The sequence below is a fragment of the Pelodiscus sinensis genome, chromosome 9 (assembly GCF_052426305.1).
Source record: "Pelodiscus sinensis isolate ZL-2025 chromosome 9, ASM5242630v1, whole genome shotgun sequence".
Taxonomy (NCBI): domain Eukaryota; kingdom Metazoa; phylum Chordata; order Testudines; family Trionychidae; genus Pelodiscus; species Pelodiscus sinensis.
The window spans coordinates 41,225,711-41,252,868 of NC_143060.1; the positions used below are offsets into that span (position 1 = coordinate 41,225,711).

The window sequence follows — 27,158 nt, forward strand, 5'->3', positions numbered from 1 at the left end:
GAAGCCTAATCTGAACTACCTAGTCCGTGCCGTGTAGCCGCGGGCACGGAGTCCGAACTAGCGGAGCTTTAAAAATGGTGGCGCCCGGCAAGATGCAAATGAAGCCCGGGAAATTCAAATCCCGGGCTTCATTTGCAACTTCGGTTGCCTACATTAACCACCCTAGTTCGAACTAGGGTGGTAGTGTAGACATACCCTAAGGTGCTATAGGAGCACTCTTTTTAAAGCTTTTTTTTAAGTTACAGACTAACACCACTACCCCTCTGAGGTTTTTGAAGACCATTTTTGTAAATGTGGATTCATGACCACTATGTCAAATTATCATCAAATGGCAATGATTTTCTGTCATTATCAACCTGGGCCTGATTAGAACTGGTTGCGTATGACAGTAAAAGGCTCCATTGATCCATTACCAATCCTTTGATCCCTGTTAGTTCCTTCAACAGCCCTTTATAAAGATACCACCTGTATTCACTTTTCAATCCTCTAATTTTTTTCTAATCCAGCCAGTGAAAACTTCTCTTAAGTACCCAGTTTCCTTCCTGATTTAATCAACTACTCAAATAATTAGAGATGATTGCAGAAAATAGACTCCCCATTTTGTCAAGGATTTGACAGAAATCTGGCTCCCTCTACTAGCAGAGTAGTTTAATTTATCTGATATTTCATGTTGTATCATTCCTTCAGCCCTTCAGTTGGGTTCTCACCAATGGTCGTCAGGTTTGTACATACATCATTTGGATTGTAGCCTGTATAGCAACACAATTGATAGGTGAGTAGCCTTTAGAGTGTGTCCTTTTGATATGTCCCAAGGGAGGTAGATTCCAAGTACCGCTGCTTTGTGATCTCTAACAAGAAGTAGAAGGTTGAGTCTCCTGTTTAGGATTGTTTGCATGGAATTCCCAAATAAAAAGATCCAAAACCACAAAGGTTGTAGTGCTGTAAGTTTTATTAATAGAAAAAAATCAGATTTAAATGTATCTTGCCTTACACTGCAGAAGCTAATGCAGAGAAAAACCATTGTGCATAGAAACATATGAGTTGCAGCTTAGAATTCTGATGTACATCATCTTTGCACAGCTTAAGAGTTCTTCCTCACCCCTTTAAGAGTTCGCACATCAGGGATAGGCTCTCTAGTCTTTGGTGTCTTGTATCTGCCTCCCTTCCTTCTCATGGTCCCTCAGTTACCCTTTTCCAGGTTACTTAGATCTACTAACCACAGGGCCTTGTCACAAAAGTATTCACACAGACATACCATCCAGAGAGGAGATGAGTCTCTTATAAAATGTCCATTTTGACTATCCCAAATTGTTTGGTCACATGATTTGTTTTTCTGTATTATTTTTGCTATTCAAAGTTGTCTGGAAAGAGAATACACACACAATAGTTTTTCTTTGCATCTTATTTGCAAACCAGTATTCATATTCTACATTGTTTTAGCCTAAAACAATATGCATGCTATTTGTCCTGGGGTTGCTAACCTGAACCATATTAACTGTCTGCCCTGCATATGAGCTTAAAGAGGATTAATCTAATTGTGATACTCGGTTTACAAATATTGATCTGTCACACCTCAGTATATGAACAAACAACACCTGTCTTGTGCAAGATGATGACAGTCTTTTAGAGCACACTTAGCTGTCAGGTTATGGTAATTATAAACAATGGTTGTAAGTAGTTATTTTTTTAGTGATGGAGTATTTAGTCATGGCATTCTTTTGCAGGCTGTTGCTTCCCAGAAGAAAAGTCTAAAAGAGTATGTAAATAATATGACATACTTTTAGCACACCAGTTTGATGTAAGGCAGTTCTACTGAGTTATTTACAAAGAAGTGTTGGATACCAGTAAATATTCTGAAACTGTGCAGGAAGTCCATTTTTTGGGATACTGTCATCTTCTACTATTACTTGACACTGAGTACCTGTGCTAAGAACTTTCTATGCATAGGAAGACCACAGGAAAAGTTAGCACCATTTAACAATAAAAAGTCCATTGGACATTTTTAAAGATAAGCATAAAGACATTTTATTTGTATACAATTTCTGCATAATTTCTTTTAGAAATATTCCTTTAGATTTGTTAAAATAAATTCCTGTTTTCAAACAGGAAAATATGTGATGTAACTTCCCTTCTATCCAGAATAAGCAGTTTAAAAGTACCACAGACATGGAGATAACTTTCGGTAATACCCAGCTGAGTGGCAGTCATTACATATTATCCAAGTCAGACACAATATACTTTCCCCACCACATTCAGAAGTTACACAATGACCTATAAAGTATGACAGCCTCCAGTAAAATAAATTACCGACCTACTTATTTTTACTGAAAAGAATGGAACAGGTTATCAATAGACTGACATGTGCTCTTGAGACCTTTTAACTACATAATATAATTATATAAGAAAAGTACTAAAGGCCATATGCTAGCATAGCTAGCTTTTATAATTATTCAGTTTAATCCCCAGAAGTGTAAGGATGTGTTATGGCATTAGTCTTCTTTATTTAAGATCTACCAGCATAGAGGCAGGGTTCTCCAAATAGGATTTCCATAAGTTAGAAAAACGGGCCATTGTAGCTCCATCAATAATTCTGTGATCAGCTGACCAGCTCACATTCATTATCTGTGCTTTAAATACTTCCCCTTTACCATTAAATCGGGGAAGAACCTAGAAATTAAAGTGAAGAAAAAAGAAAGCTGATGAAAGAGAAACAATACAAATACGATTCTAAACAATTGCTAAAGTAGATATGTTATGTTTCAATTAACATAATACAGATTTGCCCCCCAATTGTTTGCGCTGTGGGTCTTGAAACAGAATTACCAACTACTACACTTAAGCTTCAGGGAGTAGCTGAATTAGTCAGTTACAGGAAAAAAGACCAACCAATGGTCTGGTAGCACTTTATAGACTAACAAAACATGTAGATGGTATCATGAGCTTTCGTGGGCACAGCACACTTCTTCAGATGAACTCCGGTCATCTGAAGAAGTGGGCTGTGCCCACAAAAGCTCATGATACCATTTACATGTTTTGTTAGTCTATAAAGTGCTACCAGACCATTTGTTGGTTTTTTTACTACTCTTAAGCCACACTGTTGAGTTTATCATCATTCCTCCTTGACTCCAAATTATCCTGGTAGACCAGAGGTCTCAAAACTGTGGGGCACAGGGTTTAAGGTGAGACATGACCCTGAAAGGTCTGGAGACCACTGTGGGAAATAGGTGATTGAACCTTTGGTGCCAAGGTGATGCATACCTCCCAAATTTTCCCTAAAAGCTCAAAAAGGCATGTGAAATATAAGCAAAGTATTGTTCCCTAAGAAATCTATGAGTAGAGTCTATTTTATTTTTTTGTTTGTCTACAGTAATGAATTTACTTATCTGAATGCATTAAGTTCTTACATAGACTTAAATCTCCAGAGCACACAACAAAACTTAAATATCAGAAGCAATTTGTTTCAGGTCTTTCTGGTTTGAAACCCTGCAAGTATTCTTTCGGAAGTGGCCCTATTAAAAGACACCAAGAAATATCAGAATATCATCTGATCTTTTTTTCTTTTCTACCCTGGAAGTGAGTAAGTTAAATGAAAACATCATGAAATGAATATATTGGGCTTATGGTAGACAATCCTGAACCAAGGGACAAAAGATTTGTATTCATAATTTTCAAATGATATCATTTTCTATGCGTCACCTTTTAAATCTTATAAAAACATGGCATGTTTTCATTTACAAAGCTCACATGGTGTCCTTTTTCCACATCTTGTAGAAAAAATGGTTATGAGAAGAATAACGTGGTACAGAGCTTCAGAGTTATGAACACCAGATTCACAAATTGACACACCTCATTTGGAACTAGAAGCATGCAATCAATCAGGCAGCAGCAGAGACAAAACTCCCAAACAACATATACAGTGCAGTTCTGTGTTAGATGTACTAAAAAAAGGGAAAGTTTGAAATAAAGATTTGACGAGGTAAGATAAGGAATCTGTTTCTATGCTTGTTGCACATAACTTACTTACTTACTGCCCGTTACGCCAATGGCGCATAGGGCAGCAACAAAGTCCTTCCACTTTATGTTGCACATAAAGTAAGAGTTAAAAGCAGCATTTCTTTTGGCTGCATAGTAAAGTTCAAAGCTGCATTAAATCAATGTTCAGTTGTAAACTTTTGAAAGAATAATCAAAGTTTTGTTCAGACATAAACAATCTTCATTCTTGAGGTGTTCATAACTCTGAGGTCCTACTGTATAGAAGGTAGACAAACTGCAGTTTTCAGTGAACATGGTGTTACTATGCTACAATGTGCACGTACTTGTATCTTTCCAAGAGCACCAATAGCTACTTCAGGAGGTAGTATCACTGGTTTGGCATAAGTTCCACCAATCTAAAAGGGAAAGCAAGAAAACTAGCTCAAGAATATTCCTGGAGAGCAGCAGCATGTTTCTCGCATGCTGTATTGTAATATTTATTATAGAAAGCACCTTTTTCTGACAATTGTATATTTATTAGTATAACAGGCAATAGTTATTTTTAAACCAGTTTTTAGATGTAAAAACTTTTTTAACTCACTGTGCCAATATTGGAGAGAGTGAATGTTCCCCCAGTGAGGTCATTTGTTCCCAACTGGCCTGAAGAGCCCAAAGTCTGTAGGCGATTTAATTCAGAAGCAATATCAAACACACTACAGACCTGAACATTTTTCACGTTAGGGACAATCAAGCCTTGTTCTGTGTCCATGGCAACTCCAATGTTGTGAGAAGCCTACAATATATGCAGTTACAATACAGTAAGTTTCACTAACCAACCATGACTTATGCTAGTTAATGCAAAAAAAAAAAAAAAAAAAGAATTAGCGTTATTTTCTAGAAACTAAAAAGTATTAAAATATTGCTTTCAGTACTTCCACTGAGGAAGCTTTTGTTTAGAATAAACCACACACTGTGCAGATCTGAAATTTTTAAAGACAAGTCTTTTTGGTAATCTCCATACAATTCACAGTAAAGGCAACCACCAAGTTCTATTTGGGGAGTTTACATCTAGGGAACTTAGGATCCTTAGTTCATCCTTAGTTCCATTCCCTTGGAAATATCAATTCTTTATTCTGTTAACAAATGTGTGCACACAATAAAAGCTGGAGCCCATGTTGGTCTCAGCAGTGAGGCCATGAATTTAAAGGAAATAAAGCTGGAACTGCCCTTTCATTTTCTGAAGTGATTCAGAAAGAGTAGGTCTGAGAGATGGTGGAGTAAGAAAGTGCATGGGAAGCTTGCATTACTGCTACCTGTGTTATATTAATTCTGTAAATATAGGATTTCAGTCCTCAGGGTCATCAACTCAGTACCTTTCAGAAACACAAAATAAATCCACTCAAATTGTGTATTCTGCAGAACCCTGACCACAAACTCCTTATATTCTCTATGTTGCATATCAAACTTCTTGCTTTCTGTCATACCAGGAAAATCCTTTTTTCCCTGCAGACAAGTGACTTATTTAAGACACCAGAGTTGACAGAACAGTGTCACCATTGCCACAGTAACAAAATATTTCTATGCCTAAATTTTTGTGTGTTATAGGCTGGGACTACTTAGTCCCAAAAACTAGAGCAAGAGAGCAAGTTGCTAATATACTAATACAGTCTCTCAAACTTTTTAAGACCGAGGAACACCAAACAATACATTTTTTATGAGGAACACCAAGGATTTTTTGTTGAGGAAAAAAAAGGTAGGGGGGGAAAAAGGGTCGGGGGGAAAGTTATTGAGAAAAAAAGGGTCGGGGGAAAGTTACTGAGAAAAAAAAAGGTTAGCTGCCCTTCTAAGGGTGGCCATTTTGAATTCTGTTGTTCTCCGCGACACACCTCCGACTGCCCCGCGGCACACCGGTGTGCCATGGAACATGGTTTAAGAAACACTGTACTAGTGGCATGTCCTTCTTAGCAGGAAGCATAGTTAGACTGGACTATATAAATAGCATAATTTGGATTAATCTAGCACTCTCAATATATTTTGATATCAGACAGAGGAGCTGGTGTGTGGATCATTTTCCAATATAGTACTTAAGAATTGCTATGGTTTCTATTTTTTTACCTTTTATAGTCATGAAAAGTTAATTTATTTCTACTGAAAAGGGCTCTGACTATAAGATGCTTGAGGAGCATTAATTTTTGGCACAGGAGTATTTTAATAAAATTGCACAAACCTTGTATGTGATACTTTGACAGTTTTCATCCACTGAGGCATTAAGAATAGGATAATGCAATAATCCCAGAGAAGCTGCCTGTTAAATATAAAAACAACATTAACACTAAGAGCTCTCTTGATACTCTTATCACCTAATGGAAAAAGCAAAGGACAAAATGAGAGTACGTCAGGCAGCATGTAATGTCCATAATGCAAACAAATGTGTTTGTCTAGGTTAATCTAATTTCTATTTTGAAATACTCTGGAGAACCATACAAGTACCTAGGTAAGTAGAGAGAGAGGATGACTGTAAGCAAGAAGAGATCTTACTGTTTCAGAACCACAGAGTGTTTTTGTGTGTTGCTAATTGTAAAGATGAAAAGGGATAACATAAAAGGACAATTAAAGAAAACTGCTGGACTAAATGAAAAATTCAGAAGAAAAGTGTGTTTTTCCTTCCTCCACACTATTCCCTTTGCATCAATAGTCTATACCATTAGGAATCCTGTTCCAAAATGCAGCTATGACTCACCTTTATGAAGAACGGCATAAAGGAGACTTTAACTCCCCGTGCCTGTGCTACAGGTTTTAATTCTTCTCTCAATTGAACAAGCTGAGTTAAGTCAATCTCATCACAATAACCAAAGTGAGGAATCTGTAGTGCAGCAGTCATGGTCTTTACCATTGCCTTGTGAAAGCCTGAAAAATATTGAATGGCTGCTTTTTACCAATATAAACATTTTAGAAAATTTAGAGTTAGTCACTTTCTAAGATTCAGTTTTCTTTGAAAAACTATAAAACTTTCTTTCCACTTACAATTTGTGCTTGGTAGCCAAGTAACTTAAGCAGTACAAGGGCTACTAAAACAGCATTGGATATAACAGGATACTCTGAGTACCTTTCCCAGTCATGAAGATTAGTTCAGTGTAAGATCCAAAGCTTGTCTTTTTCAGCAACAGAAGTTGGTCCAATAAAAGACAGTACCTCATCTACCTTCTCTCATTGTATACAACAGGAATTTTACCATGAGCTTAAAAATATTGAAGGGGAGACTCTGTTATTAACCAATGACTCAGTAATAAATTTATGCTACCCCAAATATTTAGTATTATCCCTGTATCCTAGTATTTGCCTCCAGATCACTTCTTCAGGCTAACCATGTGCATAATGCATACAAATGTTAACCTACATCAGTCTTTTCATCCTCTGTAGCCCCATATATTATAAAACTGAAGAAAACACAAATTAATTTGCTCTTCCAGTGCATCTTGTCTGTGCCCATTTCAAATTTGACACCATCAGTTTAGGATTAAACAAAGACTGTGAATGGCTAGCCAAGTACAAAAGCCGTTTCTCCTCTCTTGGTGTTCACACCTCCACATCAGCTGCTAGAAGTGGGCCTCACCCTCCTTGACTGAATTAACCTTGTTATCTCTAGCCTTATTCTGGCCTGCATATTTATATCTGCCTCTGGAAATTTCCATTACATGTATCTGATGAAGTGGGTCTTTGCCCACGAAAGCTTATGCTCCAATACATGTTAGTCTATAAGGTGCCATAGGACTCCTTGTTGCTTTTGCAGATCCAGACTAACACAGCTAACCCTCTGATACTTATCACACAGTAGATAATTATTTAAGCACCAATAAACAAATCTACTCACTGATCCTGCCAATTAGTTACATAATGATTTCTGTAGGAACAGAGTACTTTTTGAGGAATTCCAGAGTACTCATTTCCAAAATTCTGCACAAAATGTTTTTAGATGTTCATAATGCACAGTTTAAAAAACAATTTAAGATGAACAGGAGCACGTCATAGCCCTGTTCTACTACCAGAGAACACGGTGAAACCACAGGGTGGCAGAGGAGAACACTGACAACCCTGTCTGACCACCATCTGAAAAATTAGTTCAAACTCTTTTTTTCTACAAATCACACTTACCTTTCCTGATTCTCATTGTTTCAGCACATTAGTGTGATTACAAGATGAAAGCTGTCTCTCCATCAGTGGAAATAAGAGAATCAATTTAAATTTTACCATTCACTGAATAATTACTTATCTGTGATTTTGGCTATGGAATTGCATTTATCTTTTTACCTGTCACCGCCTCAGTTTTATCTTTCCCTGCAAACACAATGGGCTTGGAAATGGGTATAGCAATTTTAGTTCCTCTGTCCTTTGGAGCAGGTGGCACAGTCTCTGGTTTTGGTAATGGTGGAATAATTTCAGGTTTTGGCGATGGAGGTAAAATAGCTCCCGTCTGCTTGGCCAAATAATTGAGAATGTCTTCTTTAAGGATGCGGTTATCTTTCCCTGTTCCAACAACTTCACTTAGTTTAATCTGAAAAATATACAACAAACTATAGAACTTTTGCTATACAGCACAAGTAACTGGATTATAAATACAAAAAATGTTACAATGCTAATAACATTCCTCAGGTTAATATCTTCTTGTGACTTGGTGTTTGAACATTTATGATCTAAACTGTCTTACATAAGAACTGTCAGTCAAATGTGACTTAACAGGAGTTTCTAAGACAGACAAATCCAAACAAAACGGTGGAAAGATGCGAAATGCAGCAAGCATCAATACTATATCTTAGCTCTGTAAGAAGATGCATCACATTGGGTAAGCGAAAACCACTTCTCAAGTTGTGTGGTGAGAGATTTATTTTCATTCAACTATGTTACAAAACTATCACTGCCACTCCTATCTTTATAGCATTGCATGACAGTTACATGCATGGAAGATTTATAATTTGAGAACTGAAATTATATTTTATTTCTAGAACTGGGCGAATAATTCACAATATACAATGTATGTGGTGAATGCAGTTCTTTTTCCTGTTTACTCATAGTTTGAAAACAATATGACTTTTACTATTTTTGTTGCTATTTGAATGTATTTGATGCATTTTATGTGTGAACACATTTCAAGTTATAGATTGGTTGAAGACTCTTCACTCAGAGTGCGTCTACACTGCACTGTTATTTTGAGATAAGTGTTATTTTGAAATAAAAATGTGAGCGTCTGTAACCCACACACCTAGTGTGGTTACTGAGTACTGCAAGTGGCACCTAGACTACTGCAACAGTTAAGATCAAGAGACCTCTATAGCATGGGCTGAGAATCAACTGGCTTTTAGCTCAGAGGGTAGAGGCTTCTCGAATCAGCTCCCAAGGTCCCAGGTTCAAATCCATCTTGGTGGTGGTTACACGTCTACATAGCAATTCCATTATTTCAAAATAAATTTGAAATAACGGACAGTTTATTCCGACTTGTGTAAACCTCATTCCATGAGGAATAATGCCTATTCCAAAATAGCTATTTTGGAATAGGGCGTGTGTGGACAAGGCACAGGGAGTTATTTTGAAATAAGGGACCTCCAGGGAATCCCACAGATGCCCTACTGGCCACTCCATCTATACTCATCAGGACTCTAAAGCTCCTTTCCCTGTAGCCCTTAAAGCTGCAGCCAGAGGCTTGTGGCAGGAAAGCTGGCCCTGACAACCTCCAGCCACACCGCAGCTGCCACAGCAATTCAGCGAGCCAGCATGGCTGACCCTTGAGCCCTCCAAGAGCCTCTCCCAGAAAGCACTCTGATGGCTCCCAGGAGCCTGCCAGGTGGCAGAAGAGGTATTGGAGTGGAGATCCTGGCCCTCACTGAGGTGTGGGGTGAGGAGGAAAACCTCCAGGATCTCCACTCCAGAAGGCGCAATACCGACATCTATGGCTGCATGGGCAATAGCCCGGTCACCAAGGGCCACATCCAGACCCAGAAGCAGGTCCAGATGAAAGTTAAAGAGCTCCAACAGGGCTACGTCGGGGCGAGGAGCGCAGCTTCTGCTCAGGGGCAGAACCACACTCCTGCCCCTATTACCAAGACGTGCACTGCATCCTTGGGGTTGGTGCAGCCCCTTCTCTACCCCTGGTGGTCAACTCAGGCTGGAGACGCCCGTTGTCATCCGCCCAGGGGCCAGAGCCGGTGAGGAGGAGGACGACCCCGACACAGCCAGCATTGCCACCTCGGTAACACTGGAGCCAGTACCCTACAGCCTGGGTGTGTCCCAGGCATCCTCTGAGGCCAGGGAGGGAACATCAGGTGAGTGACCTTAGTTTTCTCACACAGACAGGATGGAAGTGGCAGGCGGCGAGGGGCTGCAGTGCACTCCTCGCTCGGCCGTCTCTGCCTGGGGAATTACATTGCAGTCCATGCACGTGGATGCACATGCAGCAGCAGTTTGGGCCACACAGCCCAAGAGGCTGCATCTGAGCACCCCTGAGCTCTTGCTCACAGGGTCTAGAGAGGTCGGCCACACTTCAGACATCCGGGTGGGACACAGGTGGGACACCCTCCCACCACAAGCCACTGCTAGGAGGCTGGGAACAAGGACACACACACACACACACACAGATGCTGAAGTGCCACACACGGTACATGGGCATCCCTGCATGCATGAGGCAGCACCTGCTCCCGGGGACATCACTGCCAGGTGTGTCTGCTGTTCACACTCCCTCCCCTGCACCCTCACCTCTTCTGCCCCAGCGTCCAGAGATACAAGTTCTCTTCCCTTGGGATGCTACCACTGACCTGGCATGTGTGCAGCAACGAGGCAAGCCCAGCCAGCCAGCACGAGGACCCCTCCTGTCCACAGGATCCCAGTGTAGCTGGCAACTTCCCATGACTGCTTGTTTCTGGGATGCGGGGGGAAGAGGGAGGGAGCATGCTCCCCTGAGGATGTCTGGGCCTCTGTAAGAAAGGGCCTGCTGTCCAGGTAACACATGGCCTTGCTCCCGAAACATCACTTTGATCTCACCCGAGAACTGTAGGTCTCGGCTCACAGATGAGGGCAAGGCTTCAGAGACAGTGTCTCTAGGGATGACTGACGGTTTCTCTTTATTCTCCCCAGCCAGACCAGCTGTGAGAGGGGGGCAGGCAACACCACCTGAGGCAGCCGCCCAACACCAGGGGAGCTGCAGGCAATGGATAACACAGGAAGAACTGATGCAGAAGCACATCTGTGTACTCTGGGCCCTGCACAAGACCCTGGACCAGAGGATCCGGGAGGTCATGCACTGGAGGAGGGAGACCTGGACAGAGTTGCTGCAGCAGGGACGCAACATGTGAGTGATCGTGTAGGCTCTCCTTGCCCACCCAAAGCCAGCTCCTGCTGCCACTCCTGCCCCAGTCCCAGCCCCTACCCCTGCTCCTCCTCCCATGCCTGCCCCTGCTCCAGCCCCCAGCTCTTGCTTCTTCCCCAGCCTCCCCTCCTCCCGTTCCTCCTACCCCCATGTTTGCTGAGGTCCTTGCACACGAGGTGGATGAACCATCCAAGCCAGACATAACTCCCAGCCCCAGCACTGAGCCTCTTCTCCCTCCTCCTCCAGGTTCTCTCTCTGGTCCCTCCCCAGTTACTTCTACCCCAAATAAATAACCAGAGAGTTTTCTTTCAAAACCAGCTTGTTTTATTGTCTCTACAGGGGAGAGGGGTGGAGGAGGGAAGGGAGGGGTTGCTGGAGGAAAGGCAGAGAGGGGCAAGACACAGGGCTTGGGGAGGCCCTAGGGAGAGTGTCACTGGGGTCCTTGTGTGAAACTCTCCCTCAGGGCCTGTCGGATGCACACAGCCCCCTGATGGGCTTGCCGGATGGCAGCTGTGCACGGCTGCTCAAAGGCCCTTCTATCCTGGCTGGCTTCTGCCCCACACCCAGCGAGGAACACCTCCCACTTACTTTCACAGAGTAAGTGGAGCACATAACACAGGACACCACCTGGGGGATCTTCTGCTCCCCTACATCCAGTCGGGCCAGGAGGCATCAGAAACACGCCTTGAGATGCCCGAAGGCGTACTCCGCCTGAATGCAGACCCTACCCACCTGGGCATTAAAGTGGTCCTTGCTGGGTCAAGGTGTCCAATACAGGGCTTCATGAGCCATGGCATGAAAGGGTAGGCTGCATCCCCCACAAAGCACAATGGAATGTCCACGTCCCCGATCCTGACGGTGTGCTTGGGGAAGAAAGTGCCAGCCTCCAGCTTCTGGAATAGGCTGGAATTGCAGAACATGTGGGCGTTGTGCACCTTCCCCGACCATCTGATGTACATGTCAGTAAACTGCCTGCAGTGGTTGACCAGGGCCTACAGGCCATGAAAAAGTATCCCTTCAAATTAATGTAGAGAGATGCCTGGTGGTCGGGGGCCCAGATGGGGATGTAGGTGCAGCCAGTACCGCCCCCCTCGGTTGGGGAAGCCCATGGTGGCAAAGCTGGAGATTATGGGGTCCACATCGCCAAGGTGGATGACCCTGCGCAGCAGGATGGTGTTGATGGCCCTCGCCACCTGCAGAAGACGACAAACAAACAAAACAGAGAATCACAGGGATGCCAGAGCCCTTCGGAGGTCACCAAGCCCTTCCTCCCCCCTCCCCAACCACACCAGGAGCCACCCCCTATGTAGGCCACCCCCCCAGCAGAACTGTGTGAGGGTGACACTGGAGAACCGCCTGGGGATGGGGGCTTCCCAGCACTTTGCCTTTCCTTAAGGTTCTCCTTTCCAGCACTTCACCCCTCCCCCTCTTGGGACTGCAGCCCGAAAGCACCATACCTGCATGATTAGGGCCCCGACGGTCGACTTCCCCATGCTGAACTGGTTCCCGACAGATCAGTAACTGTCCAGTGTGGCAAGCTTTCAGACAGTGATGGCAACCAGCCAGGGGGATGGCAGGTCTCATCTGGGTGTCCCATCATGGGAGGGCAGGGGCAAGCCAAGCACACAGCTCCAGAAAGGTCTTCTTCCTCATGTGGAAATTCTGGAGCCACTGCTGATTGTCCTACTGCTCCATCACGAGCTGGTCCTACCAGTCAGAATAGGTGTCCAGCCACCAGAAGAGGTGGTGCACAGTAGGGTGCAGATGGAAGAGCTGCGCTCCCAGACAGAGGTTAAGGGTCTCCTCAAACAGATGGGGGTTGTGTTCCTGCAGGGCCAGGAGGGCAGCCTGCATAAACTGCTGCATAAACTGCAGCATGACAGTCAGGGGCTGTCGCGTGCCCATTGGCAGCTCCAGCTCCATAGCTGGGAGTGCTGTGGTGTCCAATAACAGGGAACAAAAGCACACAGTGAATATGCTTTGCTTTCCCTCAGAGAGGTAGGCAAGCAGGAGAAGAATCTGAGAAATGGCTGTACAGGGGGGTCCCTTTAAGCACGCGTCTCAGATAGCCTGAGGCAGCAGCTCCAGGAAGTCACTGCTGACCTGATGCCCTGCCTGAAGTGGTTCCGGGTGGCCTTAAATGCGAGCTAGCATCCAATCAGTGTGGACGCTCTATTTCGAAATAGCTACACACTATTTTGATGCACTTTTTCTATGTAGATGCGTTATTTCGAAATAAGCTATTCTGGAAAATAAATTCTGAAATAGCTTATTTGAAAATTAGCGTGCAGTGTAGACAAACCCTCAGAAGGCCAAATAATTATTATTTCAATACTTTGTTCTTATAGGAGAAATATTGTGTACAAGCAGTTCACAGCTTCAACAATGAAACACTATTCATTTGCGGTAAACAAATTATCAACAACTTTTTTCATTGTTTCCTGGCAATTCACCACCAGTCTTCAATAATACTACAGTTTTATTACCCTCCCAAATACAGTTAGACACATGTACAAGCAGTGAATATACCACAGCAGAGCCTGCTTGAGTAGGACACAAACCTACATTGTTTTCCATGGCAAGGCGACGGACTGCAGGAGTTGCCAATGTTTTGTGGCCTTTTATCTCTTGGTGGGTCTGCTCTTCATGAGACACAGCAGGTGTCTCAACAACATCCTCTTCTGAGCTTACAGCTGAAAATAATATTTAAAAAGTGCTTTAACTTTACTACATTGTTTAAAGTGATTTCCTCGAAGATGCTAAACTTGCAATATGTCAAGATTAAAACAGAGATACGGTTTTGGATGTATGTGCATGTATACAGATAAAGCCCTGCACAGATAAAAAATTGGTAGCTGAATCTGCAAAAATAATCCGCAGATATCCACATCCAAGGATTTGGATACCCCAGACATAAAGCAGATATCTACAAATTTGCAGAGTTCTAGGTACAATATTTGTATCTGCATTCACACTTGTATCTGCAAAAATGAGTTGCAGCTATCTACATCCATATCTGTGGAAATGGATAAATAGAGCTATAAAGCAGATAACCATGGATTTGCAGCGCTCGCTTTCTCTATAAAATTGTAATTGTTAGTCTGGTGCAAACTTCAGCATCACCTCTCAATAAGGTAATGAAGTAATCAGGAGGGGAGGGGCCATCTCCCCCTCACCAGAAGAGACTTGTTTCAAACACCCTGCCACTCTAAGTACCTCTGTCAGCCGTAGGAAGAAATCTGCATAGCTTGAAATCTTGTTTCTCTCACCAAAAGACGTTGCTTCCTCCCACCCAAAATTAATTCACTCACACTGTAGTCTCTTTGAACTGACATGGCCTCTACATTGCAGTTACCTGGCCATTGTCCAGCTCAGCAGTAAACAAGGAATCATCAAAACAAACGAAAACAGCTTGAAATTGAAAAGAAACCAGTTTTCACAAATTAAGAAAGGAGAGTGTTTTCTTCACTTTGAATATCTGTAGTTAATGAAGACATGCTTTTTAAAATAGAGATTGTACTGAAGATCATCCTGTATTGAGGCTGTTCATGAATGCTGGATGGGTGGACTGTGCGTTGGGAAACTGTTTAAGGAAACTGGTAAATTCTTATTAGAAAAGGGATTTTGTCTGATATGAAAGTGAAAAGCTTGAGGTTGTGTCTTTTGTTTGTTTTCTGTGTAATGTATATGTTTGCTGTTCCTTATTATTCCATTGTTGAATCAATGTTTTTTCTGTTGAACAAACTTTGTTTCTTTTCAGCCCAAGCAGGTGACTGGTATGCAAACTGTGTAAAATACGTATGCTATATATAACAAGCTAACTAGATGAATGGTTTCAGGGCTTCTGGGTGATGAACCAGAGGAAGAATTCAGAATTTGGGCAAGATTCTTATACTCTTATTTTAAAAAACATCCCAGTGCCTCTGACTGTCAGTAGGACTTAAGACTAGTAAGTCATTTAGGTTCTTAAAAATACTTCACCCTTACAAATACAATATAATTATTCAACAAGACTTCACGTAGAAACCTAATATAACCAATACTTATGATACATCTATACAGCACTAACTCAAAATAAGATACGCAATTAAAGCTACACAAATTGTGTATCTTATTTTGATATTATTTAGAAATAGCTTATTTTGTCATTTGGCGCTGTCTACACAATGCCAAATTTTGAAATAAAGCGCTATTCTGAAACGTCCATTACGTTATGAGCCTGAAATAACGGGTTTGCTGTAAAGACGCGAGATAGCTATTTCGGGATACTCTGGTGGAGTGTAGATGTACCCTTAGTTTTATTCTCCTCCCCACAAACAATAGCTAGATTGGTACCAAACACAAAGATATTATGAAAAACTGGAACATTAATTTAATTTTACTGAGTTCATAAAAAAACTGTTTCCATTACCTTACTGAAGGCTTCTTTTTTAGAATCCTGCTACCCAAAGAAATATAATCATTCCTCTGTTTTTAAAAAATAAGCTAGTACAGAGACATATTTAATAGCCAAATTAAGAGAAAAACTTAAGGCCCTCCCAAAGATCAGACACAGAGTAGAAAGAAAATCATTCATTTCGCTTGAACCAACACAAATCTATATTTTTGCCCCTAAGAAAATATCAGTCAATGTCAGTCAGTTATTTATAGACTGAGGACAAACAAATACATCTTCCTCTTCAAATTTATAAAAAAAAAAAAAAATCCATATGAAAGTTTAAATATTGAGTCTTATTCAATAAATATTACACAACCACACAAAGCCTAAAAAAGCTACATAAGCAGAATATACAGAGGTAAACATCCTATACTGAACTCCTGATTCCAGTGAAGTCAATGAAATAACTCCCACTGACTTCATAGCCCAAATCTTCAGGAGGGAATTAAGATACTTTGCTAAGTACCAAAACTTCCAACTCTATTTCTTAGGCTAGATATGTACCTGTACATGAGTGCAAAACTACCAGTAAATTATTGCAGTATTATGGCTGATTTTAAAAGCACAAACCAGGTGCAATTCAAAATTTTGATTCCCCGAGCAATTCATTAATTCCCCTTGTACAGATACAAAACTGTTGAGTTACTGTATAGGATAAAAAAATTTCATGCCTCTGTGTACAATGTGGCTGTTAAAGTTTTTGTGGGAACTGTGATATTGAATTATCTCTACCACCACAAATGTTGAGTTTTTTTTCCTATTTTTTAATAAGAATGAAGAGAATGTTAATAATATTGAAATGCATGCATCACCATTCTACTTTGAGTAGTTTCTTATATACAGACGTTACATTTTATAGATTTTTATTAAATTCATTTTCTGCAAAAAATTTAATCTTAATCTTGACCTCTGAATACCTGAATGGTTTTGACATCAAAAAATAAATTAATATTGAAGAGAAAAGTGTTTACAATACCTTTCAAGACATCGGTTTCTATGTCCACTAATGGTTTTCCAACATATGCAATTTCATCTAGATTATAATGGAGTTTTCTAATGATGCCATCGTAACGACTAGTGATAGTGACAGAAGCTTTATCACTTTGTACTTCACAGATGCTATCAAACTGAGACACACTATCACCTTCTTTTACATACCTATTGGGGTACATAACACACAATGAGAGTAAAATCATACTGGCTTAAATTATTGTTTTAAAATACTCAATTATGAACAACAGTATAATGTATTGCGTTGTTTAAAATGTGAATGTATTCTATTGTATACCCCTTGCCAGCCTAGAGATAGGAGAACCATCTTTAATGTGCAAAATGTTACAATGATTTTGGATTCCTTCCCACAATACATTTGTTCTATATTTTTACTACAAATATTATTGTGTTCTCTTGACAGTATACAAACTATTTCTAACTAAAAGCCTCATCATGAGACCATGACAGTGAAGCTCTGAAGTTGGAGACTCTATCTCCTATTATAAAAGAGAAGTACACCTTTCCAGCAGACATAAAGCAAAAAGCATTCCATTACTGCCTTCCCCTTAGTGCAGTGTTTCTCAAAGTGCTCTGCGAAATCACTCTGAGAAACCAATTAACTGGCTGCTCCAATGTGTATACATACCAGTGCCACGGCCCTGGAGTGCGTGGCTCCTATTGACTCTGTTTTGCCATTTGCAGCCAAGGGAAGCCGTGGAAAGTGGTGTGGGCCAGGCTGCCACTTCCCATGACTCTCCTGGGCTGTAAATAATGAAATGGAACCAAAAGGAGCCATGACTCTCAGTGGCCATTGCATCCATAAGTAAGCACACCAGAACAGCTAGTTACAGGTTTCTCAAAGTGGTTTCACAGACCACTTTGAGAAACACTGCCTCAAGTGAAGCCTCCAATTCTATTCAAACAATTTACAATTGGGTTTTTGGGAATGATTGTGGAGGGAAAATGAGAATCCTACCCACAGCCATGACTAAATAATGGTACCTCCTCCAAAAAAGTCCATGATGAGGTATCAGAGGGTAGCCGTGTTAGTCTGAATCTGCATAAACGAGAAGTCCTGTGGCGTCTTATAGACTAACAAATTTATTGGAGCATAACCTTTCATGGGCAAAGACCCACTTCATCTGATGCATCTGACAAAGTGGGTCTTTGCCCAAGAAAACTTATGCTCCAATAAATCTGTTAGTCTATAAGGGTATGTCTACACTACGCCGCTAGTTCGAACTAGCGGGGGTAATGTAGTCATCTGCAATTGCAAATGAAGCCCGGGATTTGAATTTCCCAGGCTTCATTTGCATGAAGCCGGCCGGCGCCATTTTTAAATGCCGGCTAGTTCGAACCCCGTGCACCGCATGTAGCCGCGCGGCACAGGGTTCGAACTAGCCGGCATTTAAAAATGGCACCGGCCGGCTTCATGCAAATGAAGCCCGGGAAATTCAAATCCCGGGCTTCATTTGCAATTGCGGATGACTACATTACCCCCGCTAGTTTGAACTAGCGGGGTAGTGTAGACATACCCTAAGGTGCCACAAGACTTCTCATTGTTCATGATGAGGTAGAACACCAGAGTATTAAACTCAGCTTATATAAGATATAGGTCTTCAAAATGTGGCAAACATAGTTTTAAAAAGCCTACACTGGTAACACAAAAAGCTTATTCACAATCTATTGATAATTAATGCAGACATAAAAGCATTAATTTCTAAGTGTGTTAGTAAGAAAATTAAACGTACCATTCTTTCACAGTCACCTCTGTAATTCCTTCTCCAATATCAGAGAGCTTGAATTGGACAATTTGGCCATTTGAAACTTGATACAGATAATGGAATAAAAAACAAATTAAATATTAAATTTAAAATAACAGCTAGAAAAATGTTAATGCACCAAATACACTAGAGTATGTACTACTAATTAGACACAAATTTAACACAGACTACTAACATAACACAAATGTAAAATAGGTTACTTAAATATGAAAAAACTTACTAGTAGATGTTCTGAACAATCTGTGTTGATGACTAAACTTGAATGCAGATTTGTCAAATATGCTCATATATTTTGACTTTATAAAGCGAACACTGGTACACGATCTAATATGGCGAACACAAATCTGGAGGAAAAAATCTCAAGTATTAAAAAGGTAGTGTCTTACAACTGAAACTTACTGTAATGTATATAGATTCTAAATTGGCACAGTCTATACGTGTCATATGTACTTATATAACACTTATGCAGTCAAAAGCATAAAAGCATTTTGTCTTCACTAGTGAACAAAAATCATTACAAGATTTGGCATCAGATATATACTAGATATTGTTTCTAAGCAACTGCTATATATTTTACTAAGATTACACACACACACACACACACACACCACAAATACAGCCATTTGAAATATTCATATGCAAAATGCATGCTAGAGAGAATTCTCAATGTGAGGAAAAATCTGTACATTTACCTTTGTCATTATAGCAAGAATAGATGGATCAGAGATGTTAATTAGAAAGTAATTGATCTTAGAATTGCTCTTCCATTCCCTTTTAAAATAATCTAGGATAGACACATCCCTTCAGATAGGTACTCTTTAACATCAACTTTATTAAATTAATTTATCATTTTAGGGTATCACTTGTATAATTTCTTTACATCTTAAATTATACTCAGTCCAGAAATCTAATTTAGGAATCAATACTCTAGTCTGTAAAGTTCTATAGCGGCATCATATAATCACAGAGGCAGTAATTTTGGGTAACAGCCTAAAAGCCAAGAGTGCTTCCACTGAAGTTAATGTGTATCTTATCATTAACCTCAATGGCAGTTAGATCAAGTCCTTAGAGACAGAAACAAATTTCCTACTTTAGCATGACATGTTTATTTTAATTTAATTCTGGTGTTACGTTGTCTAAAAAGGATCCAGAAAACTAACATAAATAACTTTAGATAAATTAACTTCTGAAATTTACTACAAAATATAATACTCCGCGCCCCAAACTCAGGTGCTACTATGTACCTCAAGCAGCTCAAACTGTAAAATTTAGACATTATCTTCTTAGAGGATCCAGAAAACAGGATACCTGCATGGGAAAGTTTGCAATTATGTGTTTTAAGTTAACATTTTTTAGCTCATAGTTCAGACAAATAGAAAAGCATATTAACTTCCTACAGACTAGTGGTTCTCAAACTTTTCCTCTCACGCCTCCCCTTACAGGTAATAGAATATGTTGCACAACTCCTCTCCAGAGGCTATACGTGGGGGGTCAGGGTGGAGAGCAGGTACTCGGGGCTGAGCTGCAGCCAAGACTAGTTTGGAGTGGAACTGGGGGCAAAGCAGGGCTGAATGGCACTCCCCATCCTCTTGTGGGGGCTGGCCTGGCCTTTCTATGCCCCCCAATGTGACATGCCCCACAGTTGGAGGATCACTGATAAAAACAAAGCATATTAAACTTCCCCCATTGACTGGGAAAGAATTTTTTTATATTGTACCTTTCATATGAAAGGTAATACAAGAATACTGTGCAATATGGAATTAGGCACTGTTCATATATTTGTTATGCATATTAGTATATATAAATTGATCTGCTATATAAATACCTATAACCAGTGCTTTTATTGTGACAGTACTGCTCGGTACACAGTACCGGCACCTCCAGACGCAGTATCAGTACCTGCAGTCAGAGCTCAACAACTTTTCCCCTGGAGTACCGAACCCCCCCCCTTTTTTTTTAAACAAAAAAAGCACTGCCTATAACTATTTTGTTCCTTTTCAGAAACAAATATTTATATAGCACAGGCTAACTCTAACAAGATTTCAGTGTCATTTTCAGTTACCTTTTAGCTACTTGTTATTGAGAGTTTTTGTTGAGCCAGGATGAATATGTTTTTAATTCTCCCTATGAATATCCCTTCCTGACTATTTTCATGACAAAAGTTTAGCAAAATAATAGTAACAAACTATAGTAGCTCTTGTTTTATGAAAGCACTTAAAGTTTATGGAAAGTTTGATTGCATTTTAATCAAATATGAATGACCTTTCTGCTTTGATTTTAGCATTTTGAAAGGCTTCTTGGTTACAGGTTCACATCTCCATTTAAGATCACGTCTATATATATATATATATATATGATGCATCTGACGAAGTGGGTCTTTGCCCATGAAAGCTTATGCTCCAATAAATCTATTAATCTATAAGGCGCCACAGGACTTCTCGTTTTTGTAGATTCAGACTAACACAGCTACCCCTCTGATACATGGCTATATTGTTTGCTCAATAAGGCTTATTCATTCAGAACATACCACACAATTCTTATCCTCTTATAAAGCTCCTACCTGGAAAATGCCCAATATTTACCTTAATAAATGATCACAAGCAGCAGGCTCAAGCCTCTGAACTATCACTAAATCTGAAGTTTTATGAATGGTTTCCATTTGATTTTAATATTGGGTAACCACCGAAGATAGTAAATTAGTACCGTCACTGCCAAAAAAATAAACTTGTTTTGGTACCAAAGAGTGTCAGTGCAGTTTTGAGTTGACATTTGTAGGAATAATTCAAAACTACTGCAGTGTTTTAAATTAAAGCTGGTTTTGGTTTTTAATACTACACATTCTTTACTAAAAAACAAGATGATTAAGATATTAAATGAATCTTTAAATGGATTATTCAGTACATAGTCTCTTTATACAGTAAAATACTCTTTTCTTAACTGTTCAAATCCACAAACGCTGGTAATTTCAATGCAGAATATAGCAATATTTATTGTTTCATTAAACAATTTATAAATTAATTTATTTTGGCATAAAATAAGTGATTCGCCCAATTAATGCTATACTAGCTGTAGCATTTAAATAATCCAACAAATATAGGAATATTAAACAAATAATCCAATCTTTGTAGAATTGGGCCTTCGTTAGAAAGTGAGTCAAAACAAGCTTTGTAGCTAAATCCAGAAAACAATTATGAAAACAAGTGTTTGACATACAGGGTTTGTCTTTACTGTACAATGAACATGGTTTCTTGGCAACCAGTCTGAACACCAGAGTTAGTCTAGACTGAGTATGACTGTTTCCACAGTAAAGCCATACCCATGTTACTGGCCTCACTGTTTCTGCACTCATATGGGACATATCTATGGTTCTTTATGCTGAGATATTAAGACCCAGACAATTGTCGAAAAACTTGTCTGTCCTTCAAGAGGAGTTACAGGAAGGGTATTGGAAGACTACCAGTACTTAAGTGATTTTGCCTGGATCCTCACCGTATAGTGGGTTGGTTCCTGCACAAGTGAAAGCAGCATTCAGATTCTAATATATACCCAGCTAGCCTGGATATAAATTACCTTCAAACCTGGGTCACAAGTTTTTCTGTGTAGATGATATGGAGGCATGGGCTAAAATCTGGGTAAGAGCCCACATTGACTGCACAGTGAAGATGTACCCATAACTATATTTCCATCACCACTGCCATTGTCTGACAATTACAGTAAGACAACAGTCATCCCAGGCAAATGCTAAAAATATTTCCAAAATAATCTGTATGAAGAAGACTGAGGCGATCCCCATCTCACATGCACTATTGTAGCCAAATTGTTACAGCATTGGTTCTGCTTGATCCAATTTCGCTCCTAGTGTATGTCTAGACTGCATCCCTCTGTCGGCAGAGGGATGCAGATTAGGCAGGTTGACATTGCAAATGAGGCAGGGATTTATCGCAAGGAGGTTTACAGGATCTGTCGAAAAAGGCTTTCTTTCTCGACAGATCCCCCTCTGGACTGCTGCTTTTTGCGGACAAAGTGCTGAGTCAGCAAAACGCGGTGGCCATTTTTATGCAAATTAGGCACGGGATATTTAAATCCCTGCCTCATTTGCAATGTCGACCTGCCTAATCTGCATCCCTTTGCCGACAGAGGGATGCAGTCTAGACATACCCTACATTTTTAGATAGAACACAGGCGCATTGTACTTTTCTCAATCTATACAGGCAGTCCCCGACTTACGCGGATCCGACATACGTCGGATCCGCACTTACGAACGGAGCTTTCTCGCCCCGGAAGTCGGGGCGAGAAAGCCCCGTTCGTAAGCTGCTCCGGTGCCCCTGGTCTGCTGGAGACCGTCTCCAGCAGACCATGGGCACCGGGCGGGTTCCCGCGCTTCTGAGGCTTTGCCAGAGCAAAGCCTCAGAAGCGCGGGAACCACTGCTGCTGCCCCTTGAGACCTGGTGCCTGTGGTCTGCTGGGGACGGTCCCCAGCAGACCACAGGCACCCGGACTGAAGCCGCAGCCGCGGGGGGTCCCGCGCCTCTGAGGCTTTGCCAGAGCAAAGCCTCAGAGGCGCGGCACCCTGCTGCCACTGCGGCTCTGCTCCCCGTGTCCCTGGTCTGCTGGGGGGGGGGGGGGCGCAGCTAGTGTGCTCCCCCCCCCCCAGCAGACAAGGCTTTTGTTTTGGACTCTGGGGCAGAGCAGCTGGGGCGCTGCCGATTGGTCCTGCAGCGCCCGTGGGCACTACTGGACCAACCCGGCAGCACCCCAGCTGCTCTGCCCCAGGTCCTGATTCAGCCGCTGCTGGTCAGTTTCAGCAGCGGCTGAATCAGGACGTCTGGGGCAGAGCAGATGGGGTGCTGCTGGGTTGGTCCAGTAGCACCCCAGCTGCTCTGCCCCAGGCGTCCCCAAGTCAGCTTCTGCTGAAACTGACCAGCGCTGACTACAGGAAGCCCGAGGCAGAGTTGCTCTGCCCCGGGCTTCCTGGAATCAGCTGCTGATCAGTTTCAGCAGCAGCTGACTTGGGGACGCCTGGGGTTCTTAAGTTGATTCTGTATGTAAGTCAGAACTGGCGGTCAGTTTCAGCAGTGTCTGAATCTGGAGGCCAGTTCTGACTTACATACAGATTCAACTTAAGAACAAACCTAGTCCCTATCTTGTACGTAACCCGGGGACTGCCTGTAGCTGTCCAGCTGCTACTGTGAAACTAGCAGTATAGTCTGATGACATATTCCCTTAAGGCTTTGTTACCATTATGTACTCAGAGCTATCATTTAAGACCATATAAAAGGTTCAATTAGCAGAGAATGCAACTGCTCTCTTCCTATGTGGGATAGATGGAAAAGCACATTTGCTCCTATCTTTGCACTGGCTGGTAGTTGGGAAGGTACAATTCAAGATGTTGATCTGTACAAACCTGAATTAAAGTTCTGGGAACAAGTTGAAAGAGATCACCTCTTGCCTTCTATCTAGTCATGTCAATCCAATGCAAATGGATAAAAGAGCCTCTTATCTAAACAGTTTTCCTCCAATATGAAAAGCAGGTAACCCGATTAGTTCAACTAATACGACAACATGCAGAAACAAAAAGTTGCAGTGTTCAAAATGCTTTGACAATTAAAGCGTGTTGAATATTGTCTAAAAAATGGGTGATTGCAAAACAGTCTATTGAGAATGATCACAAAAATCCTTCATTACAACACATTAAATGAATCCCAAATGAGGGAAAAAGTGGTAACTCTGTGACTTGATGGAAGTGGATATAATTGTTTATAGTGGATATAACTATATAGCTGATGAGACACTGTTGGGACAAAAATAATATGCACTTCTCTCACAAAACAGGATATTCATTTTAAATGGATTTTCACCTGGAAAATATCATACTTTCATTTTTGTGAAGTTTCACACAACAGCAACCATATCATCCCACATCAACATGCTTCAATAAAAGTTATAATATAGACAACTACAAATACGGAGCATCATTTTGCAAAAACATTTTTAATTGATGAGATTACAATGTTTATTAAAAGCAGGATGCTTAAACACCTTGAACAAAAGGCTCCTTGTTCTAGATCTGGAGCTACAAACTCAATGTGGTTGTAATGCAGACATAGGGACCATATTAAAGAGATATAGAGTAAGTGTGCCTTGGTGTGGCTTGGACATACCTAAGATACAGGAATGTATTAGTACAGGAAGATAATTGACATCTGCATGGGGTAAACTAATGCAGCGAGACGGAAGAATGCAAGGGTTATCCAAAAAGGGTAAAGCTAGCTGGCTTATGAGAACGTATATTTGAAGCATGAATTTCCTTGTAGTGGTGTTTGTTTATTGAAGGGATATGAAATGGTAAGGGAATACTTATACTGGGGTATCTGGGCTGAGAGGTTATGAGGTGAGGTGGAGTCCACATGAGGATGCCTATGGTGGAGGGCTCTGGCATGGGGGCAGCAATGAGGTGTCTGGGACAAGAGCTATGGCAAGAGACAGGTCAGCACAGGGGAGTCTGTGACGTAGGCTATGGCACAGGGATGGGTCCCCCACGGGTGTCTGTCTGGGACGGGAGTCTGGGTGTCGGGGATCGGTTTGCACTGAAGTGACTAGGAATCTGGGATGTTGAGGACAGGTCTAGGGTTGCCAGATGTTTGATTTTGAACCAGGCAGTCCAGTATTTGAGCTTTCTGTTCAGGAAACAAATTGAGACAATATAAATGTCTGGTATTTTCTAAATAAGATGCAACGTGGATTGTGATGTAATGTCAAGTGTGTCTGGTATTTTTGTTGAAACCATCTGGCAACCCTGGACAGGTCTGCATGGAAGGGTCTGGGACAGGGCACTAGGGCGTCTAGGCGAGGGACTCTGCCGTGTTAGGACAGGGCAGGTCTGCACTGAGGTATCTGTGGCAGGGGCTCTGGGCTGGGGACGCGCCCGCACTGGCGCTCCGCAGAGAGGGGAACTGAGGCAGAGATCTGCAGGGTCTCTCTACCAGGGTCGCTCCCCCACCCGGGGCAGCACCTCCCCGACGGGCCCACACACCCGAGAAGGCGGAGGTGCACGCGCTGCCTGCCCCTGACAAGGCACTCCGCCCCCCTTACCAGGCGCCCCGCAGTCCGCGAGCAGCTCCTCAGCGCCCTCACAGTCGCCATCTTAATCGGGAAAGAGAGGGAGCCCCTCACGCCCCCCACACCTCCCACCTGTCAACCAATCAGAGGACAGCGTCAGACAACAGCCAATCAGAGGGTAGAGGACTAGCCCACGCCCCCCTCATTAAAGGAGCCAGTCGGTTGATGCACGGAGTGACAAGGTCTTGGGGTACCACTTTGTTTGGGCGCGCGGAGCTTTGTGACTAGGGCGTTCCCCAAAGGTTATAGTGCAGGGGCCGGGAGTCCCGGGAGACTGGCACTGCAAAACAGGGGGCGGAGGAAGGCACCATCGGCAGCTTCAAAGCGATCCCGTCTTACCCACGTGAATTCACGAAGCTTTACTAAGGTTCACCTGTGCCAGAGTCTCCATGCGTATGCTCGTACCACCACCAAAGGTGGCCCCGCCTTCCTTGGTGTCGGAAATGATTCTTTCCTATTCCTATATAGCAAAGACACAAACGACAGGCCGGGGGATGAAATGCATTACAGCCCTCAGTCTTCATCAGTGATGATTGCACTGATTGAAGCACCTGTAAGGATGCTGTCCATGCACACAGTTAACGAACTTGGGGGAAGGAGGAATGATGGGTTTTCTTTGATTTGTCAGTTATACGGGTTTTAATGACTTAACCTACAGATATAAAAATTCAGTCAGACTGAAATATGACTGTAAAATGGAATTTTCCTTTTAAATTTAATAATGAACATTAAAAGATTATCAAATAAAGTTTGCATGTCTCACTCTTCATTTTAGTTCTAACTTTGTGACATTTTATTCATATTTTTACTTAACTCAATATTCTCAGAACAGAGCCTTACAAATCTGCAGATATCTGAGGATCACTTTTGCAGATCATAGATTGGATGCAGAAACAAAATTTGTATCTGCACAGGGCTAAATCTTTCAGCTTTCACAGTAACTGAAAATACACACATGCTGTCAAAACTGTCTGTATCTACACAGTAAGGAATTGTCCACATTTAGGTTCCTAATGTGGATGCAGTTATATTGGTGTAAATGTGTTTATGACTACATAGTTTATTCCTGTAGAGGAAGGAGAATAAGCCATACCAGTAGATGAACTTTTACTCCAGTATAACTGCATTCAAGCTGCAGATTATACTAATATAACTACCGTATACATTTAAAAACATACACAACCCCAAACATAATTCACTGGGATAAAATCTGTAAGAAATATATCCCTTTATTTTATGCCCCTTTTTTGTTTTGTTTATGTTGACATATTGCACTCATCTTCTGTGCAGCTATTATAATAATATTTGGACATTACCAGTCCACACCAACTGTTTAATGATTACTTTATTGTAAAAGAAAATGCTCCTTGAAGTCCTGCAGTGTCTACAATTAAAGATCTGCAGCACTGGAAATCAAGCATTCTCTTTTTTAATATTGTAAGCAAGTACGTTGTTATCTAGACGCTTACTCTCATTAGTGGCACGCAAGCTACATTTT

The 27,158-nt window shown here is 41.6% G+C and overlaps 1 protein-coding gene across 5 annotated transcripts; it reads right to left on the reverse strand.

Annotated features, from left to right (window-relative positions):
* Window positions 1-931: 931 nt before the first annotated feature.
* DBT (dihydrolipoamide branched chain transacylase E2) lies at window positions 932-25,776 on the reverse strand. Of its 5 annotated transcripts, XM_089780545.1 has the most exons (14): window positions 25,634-25,705; window positions 21,124-21,249; window positions 19,786-19,849; window positions 19,234-19,325; window positions 18,762-18,885; window positions 18,509-18,584; window positions 16,741-16,922; window positions 13,892-14,019; window positions 8,281-8,524; window positions 6,713-6,879; window positions 6,200-6,277; window positions 4,574-4,765; window positions 4,317-4,388; window positions 932-2,667 (listed from the first exon to the last, which is right to left on the reverse strand). In XM_089780545.1, exons 4-14 carry the CDS (start codon window positions 19,240-19,242, stop codon window positions 2,500-2,502), a joined length of 1,440 nt encoding a protein of 479 aa, XP_089636671.1. In that variant the 5' UTR covers window positions 19,243-19,325; window positions 19,786-19,849; window positions 21,124-21,249; window positions 25,634-25,705; the 3' UTR covers window positions 932-2,499. The 5 variants fall into 5 exon arrangements, with proteins under 5 accessions (XP_089636671.1, XP_025038746.1, XP_006119881.1 ...); XM_025182961.3 differs by lacking the exon at window positions 19,234-19,325; XM_006119819.5 differs by lacking the exons at window positions 19,234-19,325; window positions 21,124-21,249 and having other exon boundaries at window positions 25,634-25,714.
* Window positions 25,777-27,158: the final 1,382 nt, after the last annotated feature.

What these genes read in the sequence shown, in the direction of transcription:
- DBT (XM_006119815.5), bottom strand. Translation starts at nt 25,684, where the DNA reads ATGGCGACTGTGAGGGCGCTGAGGAGCTGCTCGCGGACTGCGGGGCGC. An exon ending in ATTGTTCAGAACATCTACTA is followed by an intron (nt 18,585 to 18,761) that starts GTAAGTTTTTTC and finishes ATCTGTATCAAG; the next exon opens with TTTCAAATGGCCAAATTGTC. An exon ending in GAGGTGACTGTGAAAGAATG is followed by an intron (nt 16,923 to 18,508) that starts GTACGTTTAATT and finishes GTACCCCAATAG; the next exon opens with GTATGTAAAAGAAGGTGATA.